This window comes from Mustela nivalis (assembly GCF_964662115.1).
Source record: "Mustela nivalis genome assembly, chromosome: 7".
In the NCBI taxonomy this organism is placed as follows: domain Eukaryota; kingdom Metazoa; phylum Chordata; class Mammalia; order Carnivora; family Mustelidae; genus Mustela; species Mustela nivalis.
Window position 1 is genome coordinate 94,965,016 of NC_139026.1, and position 15,702 is coordinate 94,980,717.

A 15,702-nucleotide genomic window follows, 5' to 3' on the forward strand; every position below is an offset into this window, starting at 1 on the left:
CTGGGATATCTGTTAAGTAAATGGTACACCTCCTTCCCATATACCTCCCCTCCTCAAATGACATAGATACTCCCAGAAGCCAGATCAGGTTCTGAGTATTTATTCCAGGTAATGGTAGTCTCCAAGGGAAGACTGGAGAAAAGATAGGTATGGCTGTCCACCCTCAGCAAATCACAGCATCACGTGAGACTACTCAGACCTGCTGCTGCCCACTTAGGAGGGGCCTGTTCTCACCAATGGGGCAAGAGCGGAAGACCTGGGGCAGCCGCAACCAATGGCTGCTACCATGTGGCAGCTGGGGAACGGGGAGAGCTGAGCCCTGCTTCAGAAGTCTTCGCCTGAAATTGGGAGAAGAAGGCAGAAACTGATTAGCAATGGACAAAAGAAGCCTATCTATGCTTCTCCAAAACAGAGGCCCCCGGTTTACTTGACCTTGATCCTAGCTCCCTCCCATTCTCACCCAACAAGTTTCATCTTGTCTTGTTTTTATGGTAACCTCTATCTATTCCCCTCTTACCCTACAAGCTTCCTGGCTTTGAGGACCTTGGCATTCTAGGCCTGAGGATCTGCCCTTCTCACTTATGGGCAGAGGACTCAGGTCACCCAATTTCCTCCACTCTTTTTTTTTTTTTTTTAAAGATTCTATTTATTTATTTGACAGAGATCACAAGTAGGCAGAGACGCAGGCAGAGAGAGAGGAGAGGAAGCAGGCTCCCTGCAGAGCAGAGAGCCTGATGCAGGGCTCGATCCCAGGACCCCAGGATCATGACCTGAGCCAAAGGCAGAGGCTTTAACCCACTGAGCCACCCAGGCACCTCAGTTTACTCCACTCTTGATATTATTATTTTTTTAAGATTTTATTTATTTATTTGACAGAGAGAGATCACAAGTAGGCAGGGAGGCAGGCAGGGAGAGGGAGAAGCAGGCTCCCTGCTGAGCAGAGAGCCCGATGCAGGGCTTGATCCCAGAACCCTGGGATCATGACCTGAGCTGAAGGCAGAGGCTTAACCCACTAAGCCACCCAGGTGCCCCACTCTTGATATTATTAATAACAATAGTCATCAGTGGGGCGCCTGGGTGGCTCAGTGGGTTAAAGCCTCTGCCTTCGGCTCAGGTCATGATCCCAGGGTCCTGGGATCAAGCCCCGCATCGGGCTCTTTGCTCAGCAGGAGCTTCCTTCTCTCTCTGCCTGCCTCTCTGCCTACTTGTAATCTCTGTCTGTCAAATAAAATAAATAAAATATTTAAAAAAAAAACAATAGTCATCAGTATCATCACTTATTATACTCCTGCTTCAGAGCTGTAGCATAATATGGTGCTTTACCCATATTATCTCTAATCCTTACAACGGCCACCTATGGCAGATACTAGTTTTCCTACTTATTAGAGGCTCAGAGATGTTAAGCTGCTTTCCCAAGGTCCCTCCAGCCAGACTACAGCCCAGGTCCATTTAACTTCCAAGTTTGGGCTCTTTCCTTGGATACCATGCTTCTTCAAAAGAAGTGGTGGTTTCTTCTCCTCTTGAGGAAAAATGAGTAGTGGTAATAAGGGATAAGGGGGTGTGAACTAGACAGTGGGACTCTCACCTATATATCAGAGATACAAGCACCGTAGCCATCAACACCAGCAAGATGCCCACAAACAGGGGAGCCTGTCCAAGGCCTGCTTCTTGACCTGTGAGCAGAATCCCAGGCTTCGGTTAGTGTCTGCTCCCTGCCACATAGCCTCTGCCCATTCCCCCTCTTCATCCTAACTCTTGTCCAGGTACCTACCAGGCATTACAAGCTGGGTGCTGACCATTGCCAGACTGTTGGCATCGGCCAAAGACACATTGAGGCAGTAGGTCCCTGAGCCACCCTTTAGGACTTGGTGTAAAACCAGCTGGCAGGCAGGGCTGGGTGGCACAGGCTGACAGAGCCGCTGGGCAGGGGGCCGGCAGCCTGGTGAGGAGATGTCCATGCAAGCTTCCTTGGGCAGTCTGCAAGAGGTGTCCAACTTAAGTCAGGGCAACTGGGAGGGAGCACTAGACACCAGAGAGCAATGCAACAGTCAATCTAAGATTTCTCAGGACAACTAGTGGGACACTCACCCTCCTTGGCAAGAAACTGTCAGCTCAAATGCATCCCCTTCGCTGGATGGCACAGCCTGTAGGATCTCAGCTCTCTCAATACCTCCTGCAAAGTTGCAAGAGTTTAGGTCTGGGATGCGTCTACCAGGCCTCTCCAAAGGCCCACAGAGAGGAAAACCCTAGGCCTGCTTCCCCAATCCCATCCCTGCCTTCAAAAGAAAAATGCTGGAATTTGAGTGTTCTTGTCCCGCTTAGTAACTCCCTCCAAGGTATGCTTCCACTGGCCGGCCTTAGGCAGTACACACCTCCCTCCACCAGCCCCCAAAGCAGTCAAGACTCACGGACAATGTCCAGGGTGAGAGAAAAGGAGCCGTATCGATATAGAACACAATCCAGAGGGGTCTGTCGCTTTGCCAGGATTAAGGTAGCTGCATCATCCAGCAGGGGACTCTGGGAACCTGGCAGGAGAGGAAGTAGAGGCCACACAGGCATTTTTCTAGGTAGACACAGAGCTGGTGGATCATGACTTGGAATCAGAAAAAAACCTGGAAAACCTCATTTTACAGATAAGGAAACTAGAGCCCAGAAGGAGGAATAGGCACCCTGGAGTCACACAGTTAGTAGAGTTGGAGTTTTAAGAAATCCCAAATGTGGGCGCCTGGGTGGCTCAGTGGGTTAAGCCACTGCCTTCGGCTCAGGTCATGATCACAGGGTCCTGGGATGGAGTCCCGAATCGGGCTCTCTGCTCAGCAGGGAGCCTGCTTCTCTCTCTCTCTCTCTGCCTGCCTCTCCATCTACTTGTGATTTCTCTCTATCAAATAAATAAATAAAATCTTAAAAAAAAAAAAAAAAAGAAAGAAAGAAATCCCAAATGTTTCTCTCCCCCCACATTGTGCTGGGTCCTTGTCTAGACACAACACAAGTGCCACCCTGTCACGCCTACCTTTTCAGCGTTCCTACCACAATTTCAGGTTGACCTGATTTAAGATAGAATCCAGGGGTGGGAAATGGTGCCAGAATCTGAGACAGAATATTATGCATTTATACTTGCACAAAAAAGTGAGATCCGATTATTATGTAAATGACCGCGGTGTGTTCCCTGGCCTTCTCCTCAGGGAATAACTCTCCTCAGGGACAGAGAAGCAGCAAGCACTCGCTCCATGGCCCAGGGGAGACCCTGGTTTCCTGGTTTCCATATCTATTCCATGTTACTAAGAGGGACTTGAGGGCCTAAAACTAGTGGGAGCTCTGATGGGATTCCATTGATGAGCAAAGGATTGGGTAAGTCTTTGAGCTCTTCAGAGTAGTGACAAATGCCCCACCCCAATGAACCTCGTTCACACTGGCCCTCTTACCTGTTATACCTTCCATAGACAAGAAAGAGTTGGCGTCTGGACCCTCAGGCTCAGGTGTGGGCACCTCTCCAGCTGTAGGCTCCACCGACTCTTTCGTTGTTACCTGTGCAGCTGTGGTTCCAGAGGGCTCTGCGGTTGACCCTTCACGGGTTGTACCTACAGTCTCTGCAAGTGTGGTACCTGTGGCCTCTGAGCTTGGAACCTGCTCAGCTGTAGTACCTGTGCCCTCTGTGCTTAACACCTGTACGAGTGTAGTGACCTCCGTGGTCGGCATCTGCACAGCTGTGGTTCTGGAAGGCTCCGCAGTTGGCACCTGACTACGTGTAGTACTTCTGACTTCTGCAGTAGGCACGTGCTCAGCTGTGGTGCCAGGGGCCTCTGCAGTTGGCACGTGCCCATCTGTGGTGACTGGAACTGGGGAGGAGCCACAGGATGTGAGAGGAATGGCAGCCTGCAGCACTACCTGGGCAGTGATTGGGCCGGACTCTAGGTAAGTGTGAGTGACCACGAGGGCCCGAGAGATCAGGGTCCCAGTATGGTCTCCAAAGTCCCAGGTGTAGGAGAGGTCAGCCCCGGACAAATAACCACTGGGGTCATGGAGCTGGAGGGCAAAGGTCAAAGGATGATTTCTCAGGAAGTGCTTGTTCCCTCCATCCAAGGCCTGCAGCTGGGACACACTCACGGAGAAAGGCACCTGGTCTGGGATTGGAGCCAGAAAAGGTGAGAACTAGACGTGGGCCCCAGCTTCTTTCACAGCCACACTCTCCAACTCAAGCTGACTGGACCTTCACTGGCTCCAAGCCCCACATTCTTCCGCCCACGTCTTCCTGGCTCTGCCCTTTTAAGGTTACACACCATTTCCCTTTTCCCCATTCCATTTTCCCCTTTCCCTTCTCTTCTTTCCAGTCAGGCCAGGCCTCCCCATCTTTTACCTCCTTGCAACGGGCTCTGCCCCTTCCTGAATCCTTACCCGTAATGGTGAAGGCTGAGCAGGAGTGAGCAAGGGGCACGTAGCTCTGGGACTCCCTGCGGTGGTAGACAGTCACTTCCATGGTATGTGTGCCCAGCATTGCCTTGCCTGTCACAATGCTCAGTCCTGACACTGGGCCCCCCAGAACTTGCCAGTATTGGCCTGAGGTTTTTGAAAAGAAAAGCAGGGGTTGGGGAGGTACTGATCAAAGGCAACGGAGGGGAAGGATTAGAGACAGGACATCAGAGAAGGAAGGTCAAGTAATCTATTAAGTATGGTTATTTCTGATAGTATTTGGAAGGTTGTCCTATGAGGGTCAGGAAAAGAATCCTGGTAAGGGGCTCCATGGGATAGGACAATAATTGGGGAAGGGCTCCCAGAAACAATTATAATGTAGAGAGTGGGAGGGGGCTAGGTGCTATAGAAGAGGAAAGAGCCATGGGGGCAATGAAGATTAGGGAAACTCACAGAGCAAAATGAAACAGGATCAGGTAGGAAGAGGTGAATCCAAGTATGGATGACTCACCCCAGGTCTTCCAGACATAAACAAAGCTTCTTGTCTGAGACCAATGGCCAGGTGGGCAGGCCTTCCCATCAGGGAAGATGCAGGCATCGTTAGGTACCTGGGGATACACTGGCTGTCCTCTCCACACCTGGCTCCCTGAAGGGTAGACACGGAGTCATCCTTGAAACCTGGCATTCCTTTCTATACATCAAAACCCCTACCAGGGCTCCCAGAGGGGGGCTGTGGGAATACTCCTTAGCTACATAGTATGTTCCCTTTGCTATCACCCATTTGGGGTGGTAGCAGAAAGAATGGAAACTGGAATTAAAGATCCATGTGTACTCAATGACAGACAGAGGAAAGAGACTGGAATATCATATATCAACATGTTTACAGTGGTTTGCCCTAGCTAGTGGGATAAAAACAATAAGAGCATCAGCTAACACTTACTGGGCCTCACCTTAGCCTAGGGCAGGTATTATGCTCAATTCTTTATATATTATCACATTTTAATCCTTACAACAAACGTTCAAGGTGGGTATCCTTGTATCCCCCTCATACAGAGAAGGCAATGGAAGCACAGAACAGTTAAGTAACTTGCCCAGGGTAACGTGCTATTTATAAATTTAAATCTATGTCTGTCTAAACTCTAGGTCCACTGGGCCTTTTGTCCCCAATTTTGCATACTATATAGATTTTTTTTGCTTTATCTGTGTTTTTAAAATTTTTTTCTACAACGAATATTATAGAATATGTATATAATTTGCTAAAAAAAGTAGAGTGGAAGGGGGACATTCCTTGAGCTCACGGGGGACGCCAACCAATCTGAGCCCTTGGAATAAGGGCCTGGAGTAGAGAGGTACTCACCATTGATGATGGTGTTGTTGGCCCAGACGACTTGCCCATCTGGCAGCACCTTTTGGCTTTCAGGGAAGTGCAGGGCAATAGAGAAGGAGGCATTTGCCCCAACCAGTGTAGGCCCATCATTACTGACCTTCAAGGACACCTGGCCACCTGGGAAGGACTAGCTGCATTAGCTGGGACTCCTTGGTTTTTCCTCCCCTTATAGCTTTCCCCTTCCCATCTTCCCCAAGCTCCATTCAACCCATATCTTGCTCCTCTCAACATCCCATGCCCTCCCTGGAAATTGCCAATTTCTCACCTCTCCAGCAGTCAGGCCTCTGTATTTCTGCCCACTCTGGATACAGCTGCCTGTTCCAGGCTTTAGTTGTAAGCTGCCTTTGGACACCAAGCCAGTCCTGGTCTCTGGGTCCTGTAAAGAAGGTACCATGAAAGCCCTAGGTTCACCCCTCAGTCCCTTGTCAGGGGATTTTATTTTATTTTATTTTATTTACTTTTTAAAAGATTTTATTTATTTGACAAATACAGATCACAAGTAGGCAGAGAGGCAGGCAGAGAGAGAGAGAGAAGAGGAGGCAGGCTGGCTCCTGCTGAGCAGAGAGCCTGATGTGGGGCTCGAACCCAGGACCCGAGCTGAAGGCAGAGGCTTTAACCCACTGAGCCACCCTGGCGCCCTTGTCAGGGGATTTTAAATTACTGAATAGCCACCATGTGCTAGGTACAAAGGACTTAAGAAATGAATAAGATACGGCCCTGGAGGGATTCAAGACATGTCCATACAATTCTAATAATTCAAGGCACTGCTTAATATGAGCCATAACAGACATGCACAAAGTGCAACAAAACAACAGACTAAAGGGATTGGTTCCACTCTGGCAGATTGGGAAAGACCACTGGAGTGAGGAGTTTGCCTGTGGGATAGAGCACTCTGGGCAGAAGGACCAACACAAGAGGATGCATGCATGGAGGCATGATAGAAACTTCCCGTGTGGTTGATACACACTGTAAGAGATGAGGCCAAGAAGACAAGTAAAGGCCCTGAGTGCCAAGCAAAGGAATTTGGCCTTCATTCTGTAGGGTAGGCCACAGCAGGAGATTGTGTTTGTTTCATTGAGATATAATTCCTATAACATAAAATTTACCCTTCAGAAGCTTTTTGAATATGACCAGATCTGTGTTTTAGAAGGACCGCCATGGCAAGCAGTGTAGAGGATGGATCAGAGGCAGGCAAAATTTGGGAGTGGGGACCAAGCAGACAAAATTATAACTGACCAAGAGAGAGGGTTGAGAAAAAAGGATATGATCTGATATGATCATATTTCAGGCTTCTCCTACCCATTTGATTTAGCGATGGCATGGGCATCTGAGCTCCCTCATATAATATGAAAAAAGGATCTAGGGGCACCTGGGTGGCTCAGTGGGTTAAGCCTCTGCCTTTGGCTTAGGTCATGATCTCAGGGTCCTGGGATCGAGCCCTGCATCGGGCTCTCTATCCTCCTCTCTCTCTCTCTGCCTGCCTCTCTGCCTCCTTGTGATCTCTGTCAAATAAATAAATAAAATCTTTTAAAAAAAAAAAGGATCTATATATGCCTCACCCAGGTACAACAACTATCAACATCTTGCCACATTTGCTTTATCTGTCCTTTGCTGTTTTTGTTTGTTTATTTGTTGGCTAAAGTATTTAGAAGCAAACTGCAGACATCTTGTTCTTTTAACTCTACAATTTCAGTACATATCTGTAAAAAATATGAACATTTTCTTGAATAAGCACAATGTCTTTTCACAATGGACAAAATTATAGAACCCAATTCATATAAAATTTCATGAATATCTAAAAATATCTTATGATTGAAAAAACCAGAATCCAAAGAGTAAGCACAATCTTTTAAGAGGCTCAGATAGACAGGTATGAACAGAATATTTCCAGAATACATTAAGGAAATAGTAAAGAAAAAGACTTGAAACTGCAGCATAAAAGAGGGAAGTCAGATCAAGGAGAACTTCCCAGAAGTCTAGAGACCAGGGATCTAGAGAGACAGAGGGGATAGTGGGATATGATATCTATATTTTAGCACAGGAGAAACTACCTTCACTGCATTTCTAATGTGTACTGGAAACCTAGCTGAGTCTGCGGGGGGGGGGGGGCATCTAGAATCATCTCATTGAGCATCCCACCACTAGAGTAAGAGAATCATAAGATATCCTTTCTTGAGCTCAAGATCTCAAGATCTCAAGATATCCTTCTTGAGAAAGATATTCTTTCTTCACTCCCAACCCTCCCTCCTCAGAGCAGCACGGGACATTCCAGACCCTCTCACCACCCCCACCCCCACCCCTTGCTCCTGTCACGAGGCCCCAATCCCCCAGAGCCTTTTCATGTGATGCTCAGCTGAGACCCCTCTGCCTGTCTCTTCCAGCCCTAGAACAAAAGCATGAGCTGTGTTCACCCATCCCCAACCCAAAGAGGGGAGGTGGTACCTCCTTACCTTTTCTATCCAATGCCATATTCTTTTAGTCCTCACTTATAATACCCTATCCCAAGTGCCTGAGTCATTCCCTAAGTCTTCCATGTATTCCCTTTTGAAGCCCCTGCTCCAGCTCATTGTCCAGGGAGCCTCAGAATTAGGGCCACAATGACCCACTAACCTTTTGCCCTTCCAAGCAGATGGGATTATTTTCAAGCTCAGTCCCAAATCTCCGCATAGTGAGGGAGCTCAGATGCCCATGCCATCGCTAAATCAAATGGGTATGAGAAGCCTGAAATATTGCTGGTATCTCCCATGAGGAGGGGAAAAACCAGAGCAGGTGTGCAACCACAAATTCACACTTGTTCATGTCCACACACCACACACTCACCTTCTGTGGCCCCCACAGCCAGAAGAGAACTCATCACAGCCATAAAGAGAAGGCATTTCCTCAGCACCAGACTCATCTTGTTCTTTCTTCCAGCAACGAAAGACGCTGGGGGGCTGGGACAAGCCCCTATATAGGAGAGGGGTGCTCATTTGCATAGCCCTTCCCCCTCTCCCTCCTGGAGAAGCTTGGGAGGGGCAGGAGGACCAAAGAAAGGCAGAACTGACAAGGGATCCTGGTCACTGGACATCCGCTACTCAATGTCAGTTTTTGGTTTCACTAGGTCACACCCTTATTGACTGGGAAATCGGAAATAATTGGTGGAAGGTCAACTACGTAACATGTACCCGACACATAAAATTCATCATAGGCTGGTGAATCAATCTAGTTTTGAGTCAAGCCAGGAAACCTCTCAGAAACAGAGGCCCTGCATCCCAAACCACAGAGACAGAATAAGGTGGATAAAGACGCGAGACGAACATCTTTGAGGCCCAGAAAACCCATACAACGAGATTCCTAGCTTCCTGCTATTAAAACAGATTTTCTGGGCCAGGTGGAATTTAATCTTAGGACGAGACACATTTTCCTAGGGTTGGTGAAACGGCAAATTAAAGATCAGGAAATCCCTACAGATTCAGAAACAGATGAGAAACTCGACTTCAAACCAGGTACTTGGAAAAAGACATTTAGCTTCCCCACCGAGACAGAAACTTGTATTAAGTAGCCTCAGAACTAAACTTGCGTGAAGTGGAGTCATTTGCTGCGGCTAGGGCGCTGGGCTCACCCCCCGCTCTGACGTTAACCAATAGGAAGGGTTAGGGGCGGAGCTAGGGAAACGCGGGAAGGAGGGGCGGGGCCTCTGGTGGCGGTAGGGAACTGGAGGGGAGGCGGCAACATTGTTTCAAGTTGGACAAATTGACAAGAGCGAGAGATACACTCCGTTCCATCCCGACCTGGGGCTGCAGAGCTGGGCCGGTTTCCCCCTCCTCCACTCCCCGAGAGCCGGGGCCCGCCTTTTGCAGGGTTCCCAGGCCCCAGCTCCAGGGCCGGGCTGACCCGACTCGCTAGCGCTTCATGGAGAACTTCCAAAAAGTGGAAAAGATCGGAGAGGGCACGTACGGAGTTGTGTACAAAGCCAAAAACAAGGTGACGGGAGAAGTGGTGGCGCTTAAAAAAATCCGCCTGGACACGTGAGTGGCCTCTGTACCCGGGACTCCTCTAACTCGGGAGCTCCTTGAGTGCCCCCCGCCCCCACCCCAAGAGGCGGGTAGCCGTCCAAGGACCGGAAGGTAGCAGGGAGGGACTTCTTTTGAAGTGGAGAGGTGGGTTGGAGGACAGTGAAGGGTTTCCCTGTGGAGAGTACAGGGCAGTGTAGAATCTACGGGAAACTTCCTCCCCAAAGCCGAGTGATGCCCCCAAATGTGCAGTCAGAAAGACTCAGAAAGAGGAAGGAGGCCTCAGAGATGGGGTCCAGGACTCTCCGTAGAGTTGGGTTTTGTGGGAACCGGTGAAGAACACCTTTCTGAATGAAGAGCCCTCCTCACTGCCCCAGCCCCACCCTCATCTTAGAATTCTCTACCTCTTTCAAAAGAATGGCAGTTGAACCTCACTGGCCCCTCTAGGGAGGCTGGGTGCTGCTACTCCTATTTTTTCCCTGTTACCTTCTCTCTTCTTCACCTCCACCAGAAGGCTTTACCTACCTACCCTAGGAAAAGAAGAAATAATGACCTTAACGTATCCAAAAACCACTCCCTGTCCACCCATGAATTAACTCCTACAGCACCCTTTCTCTTTTCTCACTTTCCTAGGGGATGCTGGGGTGGTCTGTCATTGGGAGGAAAAGAATGACTGGGCTGGGGGGAAAGGAGTATTTGTAACCACATTCCTATCTCTGCTTTCTCAACCTCTCCAAGTGAGACAGAGGGTGTACCCAGTACTGCTATACGAGAGATCTCTCTGCTTAAGGAGCTTAACCACCCTAATATTGTCAAGTAAGTATACACCTAGAAAGCGCTCTGACAGTGAAGGAGGATGTGTTCTGTCTTTGTAGCCTGGGCATTACTCTAACTCACCTCCATTTCTGGACCTCCCTTACCTAGGCTGCTGGATGTCATCCACACGGAAAACAAACTCTACCTGGTTTTTGAGTTTCTGCATCAGGATCTGAAGAAATTTATGGATGCCTCTGCTTTGACTGGCATTCCTCTTCCCCTCATCAAGGTAATCCTTCTCATCAACTCCTCCCCAACATGGGCAAGTTTTGTGGGTTCTGAAAGGGGGCAATTCAGACAGAGTGATGATTTTTAATCTTGGCTTCCTTCCCAGCCCTCATCCCCCTACACACACACACACACACACACCCCTTTCTTTTGTGGCTCTTTCACTGTTCATTATGCTTATTAACCCCTGGGCTGGTCAGGAGAATCAAAGAAGTTGAAACTCTAGTGAGTCAATTTTGTAGCACAGGTGGAAAGTCAGATGAAACTCAGATAAATGGGACTTGAGGGCACTTGGTAGATTCCTCCAAGAAGCCCTTCCACTTGTTTGGTAGGAGAAATAGTCAGTGAATCACTGCTGTCTGTTCTAGCTCTGGGTTCTTTACTCCCTGAGCTACTTTCACTCTATCAACAAGCGTTTATTCAATGCACATTGAGCACATTCAATGTGCTAGGCACAGGATATGGAAAAGAGATGCAAAACTAAATAAGACCTGGTCCTTGTCTTCACTGGAAGGGCCTCTCACTCCATGGGGAGATACAGTTTATAAACATGTCATTATAATCCAATACAGTAAAAGGCTGTAGTCAAGCTTTGCAGGCAGAGTAGACCCTAATAGCTCACTGTGGTAGAGAAACAAAGTCCTCTCTCTCTTCTTTGTCAGAGCTATCTGTTCCAGCTGCTCCAAGGCCTAGCCTTCTGCCATTCTCATCGGGTTCTGCACCGAGACCTCAAACCTCAGAATCTGCTTATCAATGCAGAGGGGGCCATCAAGCTAGCAGACTTTGGACTAGCCAGAGCCTTTGGAGTCCCTGTTCGTACTTACACCCATGAGGTGAGACCCTCTCTGCATTTCTTCTCTGAACTTCTGGAAGGTGTTAACAAGGACATTCACAAAATTACTAAACCTACCTGGCCAGCAGTTTCTCTCTCCACTAGATGGAAAGTATCTCTGGCACCCCAAGAAGTTTTAGAGTATGCACTGAGTTCATACTGTGGGGCTAACTGGGCTTTGATAGGTACCAAGCCAGGAAAGCTGGATGGCACACTGTTAAAAATTAGGACCGCTTGTCTCAAGTTTTCCAGGAGGGTTGCAAATTGTGGGTTCAGAAAATATGGTCCTCAGAGTCATGGGCGAGGCTAACTCTGGTCTAAGAAGTTGTATGTAATCATTTAATGAGGGAAAGTTAGAAATATGGGAAGGAAGAAGGGAAAGAGAGTTAGCAGAGTAACACTGAGGAGCTGAGATGTGGGAATCACCATGCCCTGTGCACCACCCCTCCTCTTCCTGCTCTTGTCCCCAGGTCGTGACCCTGTGGTATCGAGCACCTGAAATCCTTCTGGGCTGCAAGTACTACTCCACAGCTGTAGATATCTGGAGCCTGGGCTGCATCTTTGCTGAGATGGTATGGAGGCAAGCCCAAGTTCCACCCAGTTCACTCTTCCCCATATTCAAGAACACCAGAATTATTTCTCTGCCTAGACCAGTGGCACTTCTGTTATCATAGGACTTCTTTCTCCAGAGTAGCACCAAGGCGGGTAGGGGGGAAAGGACAGGACTGTTGTCCTTGATGTCAACCACAATGTTGGTACAGCCTCAGACGGCCTTAGCACTTAATACACATCTCTTATTGACAAACTGAGCTAAATCTGTAGCTGTTTTAGCTTTAGTTTGCATTTATTTGGGAGAATGAGTACCTACCATTTGGTGCCTCCTTCATTTGGCCTGTAGACCTTATTGTAGGGTTCCAGGAGTACAGCGAAACCAACTGTATTCACCTTATCTATACTGTTTATTTAAACTACAAACTTAAATCATGTGCCCCTCAACTTCTGGCTCTTCAGAATGAAGAATCCCCGAGCCCCAGCCTTTCATAGGAGCTTTTGTCCCCTTTAATATAACAGTGGAGTGGGCTGCATTTTCAAATCAAATCAGCAATTTGTTTTATGGTCCTTTATTTGGGTTGTAACTGGGGGCTTAGAAACCATTAGCCTGTATGTAAAATGTGCATTTATCCCCCAGTACATTACCTTACAATTGCCCATATTCCTCTCTCAATTCATCAAAAAATATTTGTTAAGCACCTAGTGTGTACCCAGCACCATGCTAGGTGCTGTGGGGAACACAGAAGAAATGGAAGACACAGTCTCTGCCCGCTGTGCTCCTATCTAGAAGTGGCTGCATCACAAGGAGGGGGGATGACCGCAGTGTCTACCCCACACCCCGTGAGTGGCTTGGGATCCCTTTGCTACATGTCAGTGGCACCCCAGACATTCACCCCCTCCCAGCCCCACCCAGCCTTGGGGATCTGCAAAGGCATGGTTGGGGGAAGGAAGGAGGGGGCGAGGAGAGAGATGAAGGGACTTCATTGTCTCAAGCTCTGTGTGACTGACCCCATGAAAGGCCCTGGGGAGGGAGTCATGGGGCCCAGCTGACCTTCCACTGCCTGTGGGAACCTTCTTTGCACAGGGAGCAGCTTTGACTGACGTCAGTGCGGGTCTTGGCCTTTTCTCTTTCCCCATTTTCAGGTGACCCGCCGGGCCTTATTCCCTGGAGATTCTGAAATTGACCAACTTTTCCGGATCTTTCGGACTCTGGGGACCCCAGATGAAGTGGTTTGGCCAGGAGTTACTTCTATGCCTGATTATAAGCCAAGTTTCCCCAAGTGGGCCCGGCAGGATTTTAGCAAGGTTGTTCCTCCCTTGAATGAAGATGGACGGAGCTTGCTATCGGTGAGAGTTGGGGATGGGCACCCATTTCCTCTCATTTACTCCCCTAGGGCAGGTTTTTTTCCAGGATGAAGGAAGATGAGACCCTGGACTCTGGGTCTTGGCATTTCCCTAGCCCCTGCTTTTCTCTCTCCCTATTGGCACACCTATTCAAATATAGGGAGGAGGGAATTGGGGTTAAAGGAATTCTGGTTTCCTGATTTCTTGGAACACCTGCTGCCCATGTAGTCCACTGTCACATCACTGAAGTCAGCATACATCTCTCCCTCCAGCAAATGCTGCACTACGACCCCAACAAGCGGATTTCGGCAAAGGCAGCTCTGGCTCACCCTTTCTTCCAGGATGTGACCAAGCCAGTACCCCACCTTCGACTCTGATGTCTTTCCCCCAGCCCCTACCCCAAGTCTCACCCTCTCCTCCAGAGGGCCCTCATTTGGCTTGGCCCTGGGCTGTTTGCCCTCTGTTCTGGTCTGGCTGCCTTCACACCCACCTCCCCCTCTTAGCCAGCCAACTTGGGATATAAGGGGTAGAGGGGAGAAACAGGTGAAAATGAAAGGAAGCTTCAGTATTAGATGCACTTAAGTCCCTCCATCACCCTCTCCCCCTCCTCTTAGTCATTGCTGAGGAGGGCTGGTATTAAAAAAAAAAAAAAAAAAAAAGACTGACTCTTTCCCCCCCACCCCCCACATAGGGTTTGCCATCCCAATCTCTGAAAGCCCTGAAATTATTATTTCCTGTGTTTAAGATGACAGACACACCAAGCCTTCTGTGGCCACTGTGTAAGACCAACTGATAGCAGAGGACCTAAGTTGGAACTTTTGAAAACCAAGCAAAACAAAAACATAGGGAGAGCCCTGTTTTTAAAGAATTAGGTTATAAAGTAGACCAACCAGTTTATACCCTAGTTTTAGTGTTTCATCTCACCTAACAGTCTAGGAGACTCAAGACTTCCAGTCTCTGTAGCCCTGATGGGACTACAGTAGAAATGATTGCCCCTAGACCCCCTATCTGTCCCTCCTATGGGCAAGAGGTGATTAGGAAGCTCTAGAACAGGGACTGTGCTTTACCATGGCCTTATGAGGCAAGGAAAAGTTGTCTGAATGTTTCTCTTCCTTTTAAGATTCTTAGTTCTTAATGTCCTAGGTCCCATCTTCCTCTGAAGGCCAACACCCACAGGAGTGGAAATTAGGGTTTAGACATCATTTTGAGAATGCTGACACGTTTTTAGGGCTGGGACTGAATGAGGGCATTGGGAAAATTTTTTTCTTTAAAAGAAGGATGAACAATTATATTTATATTTCATTCAGGTTATAGTAGTTTTTTAAGTAGGAATGGGTGGATGAGTTGCCACGTGCACCTTGGGATTTTGTAATGCAAATGTTTAAAAAAGAGTATTTTTCCTTTTTATGATTTTGTCTCTCTTCTCCCACCTCTTCAAGTGTTCTTGCTATTAACGTTATTTGTAATTTAGTTTGTAATCATTAAAAACAAAAGTTCCTAGTTTTATAGTTTATCACTTTCCTCCTTTAATTACATATTTATTTACTGAAAGAATGATGTGAGAGAGAGAATATGAATGTGTATATGTGATAGCTGGTTTCAGAGCTCCCCTTTCACTAATCTCTCTGTGCAGGGCTACCCACCTCACCCAGTTTAGCCACTTTTATGCAACTGGGATAGTGCTGAAAGTGGACAAAATGGGAACTGTTGCCCCCATTTTATTGCTGGGGAAACAGAAACCTACTTCACTTTCCCCACAAACCTGAATCATCCCCTGACAACACACACAAACACACACACACACACACACACACACACACACACACCACATACATATACATTCAAGGTGGCAATTCCAGAATTTCAGAGACTTAGGAGGGCCTTAGGAGCAGCAGTGCGGTTGGTAGTGGGCTCCAATGGGAATTCGCCTGAACACTGAATTTCCCGGTAAGCTCGTCGTTTTTCTGTTTTATTGTACATCACAGTTTTCTAAAGATACTTTAATCACATTTACATACGACTCAGAATATATCAGTTGTCTGTATGAAAAATTATAATGGAGGGTGATAAAGTCTCCCCAAGCTACCACTTAACTGGAGTTGCCTCCGTCTCAACCCCACCGAAAAACATCTCAGACCACCGGC

The 15,702-nt window shown here is 47.9% G+C and overlaps 2 protein-coding genes across 4 annotated transcripts; one reads left to right on the forward strand and one right to left on the reverse strand.

Moving 5' to 3' along the window:
- Positions 1-84: 84 nt before the first annotated feature.
- On the reverse strand, positions 85-9,327 carry PMEL (premelanosome protein). Its single transcript, XM_082741708.1, has 12 exons — positions 9,311-9,327; positions 8,615-8,740; positions 6,060-6,170; positions 5,765-5,911; positions 4,919-5,053; positions 4,393-4,554; positions 3,423-4,121; positions 2,409-2,525; positions 2,089-2,173; positions 1,772-1,977; positions 1,586-1,673; positions 85-338 (listed from the first exon to the last, which is right to left on the reverse strand). Exons 2-12 carry the CDS (start codon positions 8,688-8,690, stop codon positions 194-196), a joined length of 1,971 nt encoding a protein of 656 aa, XP_082597834.1. The 5' UTR covers positions 8,691-8,740; positions 9,311-9,327; the 3' UTR covers positions 85-193.
- Positions 9,328-9,441: 114 nt separating this feature from the next.
- On the forward strand, positions 9,442-15,071 carry CDK2 (cyclin dependent kinase 2). Of its 3 annotated transcripts, XM_082741744.1 has the most exons (8): positions 9,451-9,801; positions 10,525-10,602; positions 10,711-10,831; positions 11,493-11,663; positions 12,133-12,234; positions 12,911-13,054; positions 13,358-13,561; positions 13,831-15,071. In XM_082741744.1, exons 1-8 carry the CDS (start codon positions 9,686-9,688, stop codon positions 13,933-13,935), a joined length of 1,041 nt encoding a protein of 346 aa, XP_082597870.1. In that variant the 5' UTR covers positions 9,451-9,685; the 3' UTR covers positions 13,936-15,071. The 3 variants fall into 3 exon arrangements, with proteins under 3 accessions (XP_082597871.1, XP_082597870.1, XP_082597872.1); XM_082741745.1 differs by lacking the exon at positions 12,911-13,054 and having other exon boundaries at positions 9,442-9,801; XM_082741746.1 differs by lacking the exons at positions 12,133-12,234; positions 12,911-13,054.
- The last annotated feature ends 631 nt before the right edge of the window (positions 15,072-15,702 follow it).